The sequence below is a fragment of the Struthio camelus genome, chromosome 2 (genome assembly GCF_040807025.1).
Source record: "Struthio camelus isolate bStrCam1 chromosome 2, bStrCam1.hap1, whole genome shotgun sequence".
Classification (NCBI taxonomy): Eukaryota; Metazoa; Chordata; class Aves; order Struthioniformes; family Struthionidae; genus Struthio; species Struthio camelus.
In genome coordinates this window covers 97,870,928-97,882,028 of record NC_090943.1, presented here as the reverse complement: position 1 = coordinate 97,882,028, position 11,101 = coordinate 97,870,928, and the positions used below count along the sequence as shown (strand labels likewise).

The 11,101-nt window shown below is 39.0% G+C and overlaps 1 protein-coding gene across 7 annotated transcripts in view; it reads right to left on the bottom strand.

Moving 5' to 3' along the window:
* Nucleotides 1-919: 919 nt before the first annotated feature.
* KIF13A (kinesin family member 13A) overlaps nt 920-11,101 on the bottom strand; it is a 119,537-nt gene continuing 109,355 nt past the window's right edge. For 3 of the 7 annotated variants that reach the window (XM_068931712.1, XM_068931714.1, XM_068931715.1), the window contains exons 38-39: nt 4,782-5,880; nt 921-3,922 (exon numbers count right to left, since the gene is read on the bottom strand). In XM_068931712.1, coding sequence (XP_068787813.1) covers nt 3,636-3,922; nt 4,782-5,880 — 1,386 coding nt within the window. In that variant the 3' untranslated portion in view covers nt 921-3,635. Of the gene's footprint in view, nt 3,923-4,781; nt 5,881-11,101 lie in introns of those variants that run through there. The other 4 variants (XM_068931716.1, XM_068931713.1, XM_068931718.1 and 1 more) reach the window with 4 other exon arrangements.

Here is an 11,101-nt window from a genome sequence, read left to right as displayed (position 1 = left end):
TCTCCAGAGTCATCAGTTTGAGGTCCAGTCTCAGGCATTAACAGTTTGCATGTTAATCAACAAGACTCCTGTACACTGCTAGACTAACACCACTTAGGCATTCACAACATTAAAAAAAAAAAAAAAAAAAGACAGCTTAATTCACAGTTTCCACAGTCTTTAGGAAGCAAGCTGTTTGTACCTTGTTTTCCTGTAGAAACAAGCCATAGCAATTGCTTTCATCCATCCTCTTTCTTTCCACCCTTCCCAAATTTTCATTCTCTTCAGCTTCTTTTCAATCAATTTGAGATATCATTTCAAAACGTTCAGCTCAACAGATGAGAAGTCCCCTAAAACGTGCACCCCATCATAAGACAGATTGAAATGCAAGTTCTGCCATTACAGCAGAAGTACTGCTCAAGCCTACACCCTGCTAATCAGCCCCCACAACCAGGCAGCAGCTCTTGCCTCTGACCCAGCCGGTACCTGCAGGACATAAAGAGTTATCAGTGGGAAGCAGGAGGGACAGGCAAAACGTCAGAAGCACTTATGCACAGTGTAGGGGAAGAGAACATACAGCTGCTGGTCCCCCTGGTTTACAGCCTACCTTTCATTCGTTACACTTTTCACGGGGCTACTCTTTACTTACGTCACAGCATTTAATATCCTGCCTTCAGTTGCAAATGTCAAGGAAGTCTTTTGCAGGGGAATATTTGAAACAATGAGAAGTACTGATTAAACATTGTGCTTTTGGTTTTTGGGGTGCATCAGCTGTTTCAGTTCTCTGAATGCTTTGGCTGAATCTTCATGAAAGCACCTAGCTTGAAAAAAAAAAATAGTAGCAAATTCAGAAAACAAGATAAAGACCAGTACGATCTGATTTAACACTGTAACCATCTTGATGATTAAAATTACATAATACTATTTGGATTAACCAACTCACTGAGATGACAGGTTTGTTCTGCCAGCTCAGACAAATGACAGGCTGGTTCTACTCTGTATTGTTCAGTATTATATTTGCAGTTGGTTTATTTTTAAACCTAGGGCTTAGCATGGATTGTATATTCTGCTTATTAGACAGTGTCTATTAGATGCTAGTTAAGATAATATTTTATAAAAACCAAAGAAAAACAATACGCAGTTGGACAGTCACCATGGCCAAAATTCACCGCATTCTTCAGTTGATTATGAAGTTCAATACACCAAACTGTTACTCTGACATTACTAATAGAAAAAGTGCTTCTCTATTTAAGCAACAAAGTTTGAGGAGCAAATCAAATAAAATGCCTGCATTTTCACATTATTGCATTGCACTCATTAAGTAAGTTCATCCTAACTTTACATTAACCTCGGGCAGGACATGTCAGCATGGAAGGTTCGCAGAAGTACAGGTCTTTCAATAGTAAGAGAAGCCATGAGAGCATAAGTTATGCCAAATGTGTATAGTACACAAATAGGTTGGCTTGTTTAGGTTTCTCTGGCATTTATAGATTGTATACCAAAAGAAGCACAATTATTCCAGTGTTTCTTGAGCAACCATGTATTCTATGTTCTCAACAGCCTAAAACAATGAACAGCCTGGTGTGTCTGATGCTAACCTGGTAGAAGTACTACATCTTTGCCCTAAGAAAATAACCCCATTAACTTTCAAAATTGTTTATGCTGTCCTAAGAGAAATATATCTGGGTGAGTGAGCGAGTATGTGAGACAGTGAGAGAGACACACACAGAGTGGGTGCATGTGTGGGAGACTATTTTTAGGAAGATTGAAGTGACATCTAAAATTAATTTCAAGATGGTGGGTTGAGTGTAGATACTTGGCAGAGTTGTAGGATCACCTGCTGTCCTTGATAAAATGCTTTTGCATACAGTGGTTCTTTTATTACGGTAATTTCCTCCAACAGCAGTATCATTAATGCAGTGAGAGCAACCCTAGGTGAATATCAGAAATATGAAAGGATCTGCAAAGATGCTTGTCCCACCAAAATCAATTCCATAAGCACATAAGAATCCTCGCTCAGAGTCGCCAAAAGCAGTGTCAAGGGCAAACACACTCAATTTCCCCCACCAGCTGCCAACTGTGTTCTGCTCAGTTGGGGCTTTGACATAGTTAGTAATGAACCTAGCTCCTAGGAACGTGTCCAGGCTCCCCTTGACCCGCGCCACCCGTTGGCAGGAGTTGCACAGCACCGCTCCCCCACCTCTGAAGGGGGGGGAAAACCAGCAGCTGAGGAACAGAGGTGTATCCCCATGAGCTATTCTCATCTTAGGCCGGTCAGTGATAAAACGGATTAATACCATCCGGTCTTCTACTCTGAGCATCTTATCCTTCAGCGTATTTACAAAGTACTTTGAATCTGAGCACCATGAACCAGTAACAGCATCAAGTTTAAACCTAATTGTATCAAATACAAGCAAAACGTTTTCTTTAAAATCCCAAGTAAACAGTCTGTATTCTAACACACAAAAGGTTTGTACCACTTAAATACAGTATGGCAGTATATAAATTACAGTTCTTTACAGCAAATAGTAAAATACTAGAGTCCGCTTACTGTACACAACAATCAAAGAACAAACAGCAGCTTTTCAGTAAGGTCCCAGATATCTCATTCATTCACTTGCTAAGAAACAAAGAACAGATACAGCAGGCCATTCACTTCACTCATTTTTACCATGTTACTTTACAAATAACCAGAACACTTGTACAGGCATCTACAGTATCTACATGTGGAACAACCTTCTTAGGAATTCATGAGCACCATACATAAATCCCTCCATTATTCCCATTATTAAAATAAACTTTACAGGTTAAGATTACTTTAGCAGGCTCTATTTCATCTTGATAATAACCAGCAAGTAACAAGTGCAAAGTTTGCAGTCATGATCCATTTACTGCTTCTTTGTCTCCCTGTTCCCTCCCCCACCAAAAAAAAACACCCAAAACCTCACAGTGTTGTCCTCTCATACCCTTGCAGTAATACTGTTTCTGCAGTCAAACTGCCCAGCTGGCTTATGTTAACTTATGAAATGCCAGACTTACAGCTTCAGGCATTGTTAGTCTTTTCAATGCAATGCCAAGTCAGCACAGTGGCAGGCCTCTAGGAAGACAAAAAAATATGAAGCAGTCAGATATTTCAGTGTGCTTAAACACAGAACATAAGGCAGCATGGTGCCCAGTGACTAAAAGAAACATGGCACCAAGCTATGAGTTAAAACACTTACAATAGAAAGATATAAACAGCAAATGTGTCAGTCTAAAACAAGTTCTTTGGTAATTAAGAACAGCAAACCGTAGTGGTTTTTTTTGTTTTTCAAATACGGATTTACATCCTTGTTTTTCCACAATAAAATATTTTCTTTGTTGTTTAAAATATATCTCCCAAGTTGTTGTGTAACAAACAGTCCAGTACCTCAGTTATCTACAGATCAGCTTTAACTGTATTTTAGTGTGCAGCCATATCTGCTCCGTGGCAGACAAACTATAGATACACATTCATATATATATAATATATATATTATTTATAAAAAATTAGGGAATTAAGTCAAGGACTCTAGAGAGTACACATTCGGTATGGACAGATTAAAATGTACAATAGCTTCAAAAATCCATAGTTTTCTACACAGCGATGTGTGTAGTAAGTGCAAAAATACTGCAGTTTAGTTAATCCAAGATTTCCTGTTTTCCTGCTTCCTAGAAAAAGCAGAAGCCGCCGCATCTCCTGAATGACAGAGGACATCTCCTCCTGTTTTAGAAGCAGATGATGACCCTTGAAGTAGAGAACTTCTCCGTTTCTCTGAAGTGGAAGATGCCTGAGATCGTGAAGTGCTACTTGATTTCTTTGAGGAAGCTGGTGCTTTACTGAGGCGTCCTGGACGAACAAACACACCGTGTCGTGGTTTGCAGCGGAAGTACTCTCTGCCTTTTACAGTTCCATCGTGCTTCCCTTCAATGAAAATAAATGCACAGAATTAATTGTCGGAAATTTCATTAGCACATATAACTGTAGTGTTGATGTGTAAATATCTTTGACTATTATTTGTCGAATAGTCAAGGCTTTAGCTCTAATGATAGAAACAGAAGGACACCACACGCTAGGGAGAGGAAACCTGAAAAGGAGGACTTGAATTGTGATCAAAAAGACAATTCCCTGCAGTATTACTTTGAAAACTAACCTTTTTAAAAGGTCAAACTTTGTTCATTTTATAAAATAAACCTGCCATCCTCAAAATCAATTACTTACAAAGCCCAGAACTCAGCTATCTGAGAAACTTTTGGCATCAGCGTTGAAATTCACTAAGCTGTTAAAAATACCATCTTCTCAAAAGATCAGAAGGCATTTGTTGTAGGAATTTCTTACTCACATGGTACAGTGATTCTTTTTTTAATCCCATCAAACTGGATTGAAGTTAAATCAAATACATTAAAATAAAAATTGTGCTCTGTTACTAAATTTTCCCTCAGTGAGAAAAAAAAAGATAGATCTCTGTGAAAGCTACAGACAGCAAACCAGTTTGACAAGTGATTTCCATTATTGGCACTGTCCATGAATTAATGTTGATTAAAAAAAAAAGTGCTATTTTCAGGCTTCACTTTTTTTTCTTATTTGTAAAAATAGATGGGTAGCAATGGGAACTGCCACTCAACACACAAAACCATTATTCTGCATAACACAAGGAGAACAGGGCTTTCAGATAGGTATTTAAAAATTAACCCTTACCAATCAAAGCATCCCTACAAGCGCAACTTTAAAATAAGTCATGCTAACTGCGTAAATAACCCAGAGCATGTTTAGTTAGTCTTACCCAGCTGAACATTTAGTTCAACTCCAATCCAGATTCCAGCTGAAAAATCCACTGTTCCAATGTATCTCACTGTGCCCATCTTATTACTTCCAACACAGACTTGTTCACCCACCGCCACCCAGCTAGGCAAGACGTGGGCCTGATCTGTAGAAGCACCTTCTTCACCGTCAGAACCATCTAAGTGGTCCTTCCCAGTAAAATAATCTGCAGAAGCTTCAGGATTAGCCTGACGGTCTGAAGTCTCTTTTGCTGATACAGAACGCACAGGACTTTCCACAGCGTCTGCATTGCTGTTGTCTGCTGCTGCAGAGCCCAGCTGCCCTACGCGAGCGCTCTGCTCCTTGTCAGCACCTTGGGGTAACGCTGAGGCACTCGCCTCGTTAGAGGACACAGGGGAACATAACTGTGGAGCTGTCGAATGGTCAAAGTCCTTTCCATCTTCGACGCCCATAAACTCTGTAAATGAATGATCTTCAAGAACATCCATTGTGTGCTCAACTGTTGCTTCACGGGTTGAAAATTCGACTGTACAACAGGTATTTTTGCCGTCCGAGGAATCTAATGCTGAAAATGATCCAGCTGTAGGTAACTGCTGAGAGCCTTTTTTAGTGGCATTGAGGGACAGTGGTGATTGTTCCATTAAGGCACTGCTTTGTTTCAGTGGTGATACACGTAACTTTTCCGTCACTAACTCCTTTTCTGACTCTCGAAACTCCTTGTTCAAAGAAGATCTTAAATCGTGTGCAAGAGATGGTCCTGAAGAGTCGTTAGAGTCCAGCTCCTTCATGTGACTGGCTAGCTGATCTGTGCTATCACTACAGGGAACAAGCATGTCAGACAGAGTAGCATTAGAGGCACTGTGGGAAAAGTAGCCACTAGTGATACTGCTAGTGGTGGGGCTGCGGGATACCTCTTTTTCAAGAACACGTGAATTCATGAAGTCCGATTTAGAAGAATACCATTCCCTGTTTTCGAGGCTAGCATTGTAAATACTGAAGTCAGCAAACTCCTCCGGCACATAAGGCCGGAAACTCTGAAAACCTTGTGGACTTAACTTCTTATTAATGGCCTCCAACTCACTGTCCTCCTCCTCAGAGTCCTGCAAAAGAAGAAAGAGTCGAATGGGATTAGCAATTTACTATTGTAAGTTTTCAAAAACATTAACCCTCCTTGACTTTTTCCCCTTCTGAGGACAGAGGCATACACACACACACACAAGTATAAAAATATTCTCTATTGGGAGGATTGAAGCCACCTCTGAAAAAAGCCACTGAGCTATGTTATCTGAGCTCTTCAATTTTTAGAAAATAAAGATGAATTCTAAATAGTTCAAAATAGGTAAAGCAATAAAGTTTGGCATAAGGAAAGCTCATAACATGAAAAGGTTAGATATGTGCATCTTTTCACTCTACTCTATTTTTGAAAGCCATGTATTATAAAACTTTTCTTTCTATGATTTAGACTAATTAAAATGGCCCTATTGGAGGTATTTTATAGAACTGCCTGACCACCCGCAAGATAAATGAAAATATGAATCGAAGAGGCCTTAAAGGGTCTAAGCTGCAACACTGATTATTAAAAACTAACTTGCACAATGGGATTTTCTCCTAATCTGATAGCAATAAGGCTAAATAGCTTTGCTTACCCCTTGCCACTGTTTAGCTATCACACCTGAACACATTCACAGTATTTGAAAATAAAGGTGGAAGAATAAAATGCTACAGAGTCTTTAAGAAGCGTTTGTGTGCGTACATGTACATGTTTGGAGGAAAACAAATGAGGATTTTGCAAGATTCTAGTTCATATCAGAGAATTTGGAGGTAGTTCCCTGATCTCCTGAATTTTGTTTTGATAAATAGCAGTGATGCAATGTGACAAGACCACAAATACGCTTCCACAGAGCACCATCTCAAGCTGAGAACAAAGGGCTGAGGACTTCAGCTTGCCAAGATGCATCTGGGAAATCTCCCAGCAACATGGTACCCCTTGCCCATACAAAAGACAGCAGGCAAGACTCCACATAAATGCTTTCAAGCATTTCATTTTTCCCCATATGTATTTTTAGAAATGCTTCATTTAAAGTAAATTCCCAATAGAAAGAAAACTATTTTAAGAAAAATAAAAACTATTCAAGAACTTTTAGTCTAGAGGAGCTCAAGTGCCTATCCCCGTATGTGCATCACGGATTTCACATATTGATCAATGCAAGTTCCAGAGGCAGATCTGTATGGTAACTAAAGTAGTTTCATGCTTTCAGAAACCTGCCATGAATCATCACTGAAAAAGGAAAAGCGTAGTATTTAACCCGTTAACAACGTATTTTGAGAACCAACAGATGAAATTTAGGATAAACGTTGTCTTGAAAAAGTTTCATATGCTTCATAATAACCAGGACTCGCATTCTTTCAGTGCATAACACTAACCTGTATAAACTACTATTCTCTTGACCTATACAACATAATGCTTACACAGCATGTACTTTTTCGTACTGCAAGTCACTTAACAGTGTAATGCTAGAGCAGATGCATATGTTGTCTCTACTTACATAAGGGTTTTTTTTGTTTTTTTTGTTTTAAACACAGACTTCAGCTCTTATCTTACACCATTTCAGTCACAGTATTTTGGTATGCCTATGAGGATCTGAGGATATAAGTAGGACAAAGTTTGCAGGTAAAGGCAACACTTCTTTATTAGACCAACTGGCTTAGCTGGAGAAATTAGAAAAGCTTTCAGACCCACAAGCAGAGACATTACCTCTAGCTAGAATTTTGTTTTGAGCATCCAATTAAAGATGAGCCAAAATTAGGTTATTATTTAGCAGATATCCTGGGGGTACTTTGTGAAGTTGTTTCAGTTTGCATTAGGACCGCAACAACTGCTTCCCATTGGCTTGCTGAACTCATCTATCCTTCACCTGAAAGTTTATCAAAGGTGAGAAACTGGACCTTGCCCCTCTGCCTCTTTAAAACGGCATTATTTACCAACTGACTTTTCTCAGTGTTCTTTGTACTTCTGAATCCAAATGCTCCACTGACTGTAATAACTGTTCTCACAGCTCCTTAAGTTAGGTAAACACTTAAAATATTTTACAGATGAAGAAAAAGATGACAGAGACTCCTAAAGTGATTTGCCTTATGACATACAGGAAGAGGATCCACTCTACAGCGCGCTCTTTCAATTAAGGTACCAGCTTCCCTTCAATTTTCACTTCCATCTTTTATGATACTTTATTTTGCAGTATGAAAACTCCAAAAAAAACCTAAATCTTCGTAAGACAACCGTATCTGGATATTTGTATAGGGCTCAGCACTGTTGAGCCTAAAGTCTAAACATTGTAGATGTAGCATATGACATCACCTCTCTTCTTTTCCAGTAGCTTTGTAAAACAAAGCTTGAGATACATACAGAGCAAACAGAAGCTTATTCGGTTTGCTTATGTCATAATCATGCTGTCATCTAAAACATCCTCATAGGGGACTATTAGGAAACACATGCTTATGTGACAAGATTTCTGTCCTAACCAGAAGCCTGTTTTTTTTTTTTTTTAAATAAGAACTGTAAAGACTTTCTAAATGATCTCATTTTGTTTTATCCTTTATTTTTGAAGCGATCACTGCTCACTATGACCTTCTGCTGCAACAAAGGTTTGTTTTCATTCCTAAATTTTTCCTTGTCTGCAGAAAGCTCATAACTAATAAAACTCAATCTCGTTACCCATACAGAACTGCCTCTTAAGCTCAATCAGTGCCGCCAGTCATGTTAAAATTTGTTTTAGCACAGCAACCAGAGTCTGAACAAGAGGCCTCTGCTTGTCCACGTATCTCTGACAAATCCAACCACATTTCAGATTATTAGTATTTGCTCATGTATAGGCTTGGCATCCTTTGCTTACTACTTCTTACAACTCTGTTTCAAGCGGAGTTATTTCTCATACACAAGTTTGGATGAAGGGTTTATTTTGAAGTGATTCATGTCTCTGGAGTGAAGTAATAGTGGTATGAGGTCTCACATAAAGACTATCAAAAATGATTTTTATTATTAACAACCTTGTTCTTTAGATCTGAAAACAATGCCAGTCTCTTTAAAAGTAAAGGGAAAAACTCATGTCCACTTTACTGGATCTATGAATATCCTCTTCTAAGGCACTAAAGCATTATCCAAAGCATCTCTGTTGTGTGCCTTCTGCTCATCTCCTAGGGACCTTTTTTTCAGTTATTCTGCTTATTGCTTCCCTTCCCCCTTTATTAATTTTCTGCATAGAACCAAAACTTTGAAATAAAGGTTATTTTTGAAATGTTACAAAGTCTACTGTTCATTTATCAAATATAATGAGTTTCTTAAGATATTTAGTGAATTCAAAATTGATAAGCATTTTGCAAAGGAAATATTTCTAGTTAAACATCCACTTGAAACTAAAGACATTTTTATAGCAAACAGTTCTTCATTCCTCCTGAGCACACTGCAAGATTCCTCATTTTACTGAAAAGTCTTAGGACACACAGGGGCTCCGTTCAGAGTTAATCTGGGTAAGAGTACCTATAACTGATAAGTTGTTCTCCAGACATGCAGGTCACTGGCAGCTTGGTTAGGACAAGTCTAACAGGTAGACACAGGGACATTTGTGTGTGGTTTTAGCACATCTATCCTCATGAATATGAAAGATGAAGTATAGAAATGCAGCCTTATGAAGAACGCACTAAATGGGAGGTAACGAGAACAAAAAAAGCTGCTACTGTGGGGACAAGCAATATTTCCTTCCAAAGGTCTTCTTGAGCTTCCTGATAGGGAAATTCCAGAAATAAAGCCATTTCAGGGTTCTTCAAAATCATATAGATAAAAAAGGCAGGGGAAAAAAGGAAGGAAGCCCTCCTGAACTGGTCAAGCCAGTGGAAGAACCAAAGAATAAAATCCTTGAAGAACTGGTAAAGAAGCTGCAGCCACTTCCCTAGAAAGTAATGGAAAGACTATAATGAAAAATAAACTTAACGGATGACAGGAAGAATGTGACAGCAAGAACCAAGGATAGAAGATTCAGCAATAACACAAGCAAAGCAAGCAAGAACTACAACACAGAGAGGCTTTTATACAGCTGCTTTGTAACAAACATGTTTTCTTTGTCGTTAACAGGGAAGTTAAAGTATCTGAATCTTCAGATCCTTAAATTATAGCTCTCAAGTAACCTCAAAGATGCTAGTTCCTGTTCTACTCACTTCAAATGAGCAGTACTTATTCAGTGGTTGCACCACAGGTGCTTCCATTTTCACAGCATTAAGCCGTGGGAATTTCTTCTTGGGAAAAAAAAAGTAGATGTGTTAATTACAGGCAGAATTCAAATACACTCCATGTGAAAACATTTACTTTAACCGTAACATATTCCACTGTACTCACGTATTGTAGAGTATGCCACGACGTCAAGCTTCTGTTTTGAAATACTTGTAATATTTAACACATATGGAAGTAATGTCTGAAATTTTAGGTTGAATGCTATATTTCAGGCCAAGCGAAGATAAACATTTTTGTTAACAGCTTCAGCTCTATTATTTTTTATCTTTCACAGACGTATTTTGAACATGTCTGTTTAGATGCAGAACATTAACCTAGTTAAGTTTACTAGCTTTCTGTATGTTTAGCCACTTTGTTATTTCTAATGGATTTTTCACATGCTGTGCAATCTAAAAAAACGCAAGCAAGCATCACCACTTGAAGCTACACCAATCATCCAAAAATTAATTTGGAGTAAGAGGCTCTGTGCCTCGGACTGATCACTTAGAGCACTGATTAACCATGTGAAAACCGCATTGTGAATCCGGCGGGGGGAGCAGACTGCTTAACGTGGAGCCATGACACTGCCCTACCTCAATCTCTGAATTCGTTCTGAGAGCATTATTCAGCCGCACGTGTGCAATACATACTCCTGCCTGGTTAAAATAGACACTTACTCCAGCTCCGAAAAATACAGAGGAGCCTGGCATGCCTGCATCTTACACAGGCTTTCTTTCCAGGCCCTAAAAACAGAAACCATCGTTTCATAAGCCCTATACCATCATAAACTGGCACTGCTACCCAAAGCAGCAGTCTCAATCTCCTCCCCAAAAGGGGCTGCTCGTTCTTGCCTGCCTCCCCTGTACCTGCCTCAAGTGTCTACGAGGTGATCAGACAAGGGAATGGATCCAAGTCAGAAATAACTTGGAAGCAGCATTTTTCAGCTGGACAGAGCAAATCAAACAAAAAACTATGCTGAGGCAAGGGAGAAGTCAGTGCAAGGACAGGAGCAAGCAGCTAAGAATAAGAAGAATGGCTCTTTTCAGAGCCATGTTGGC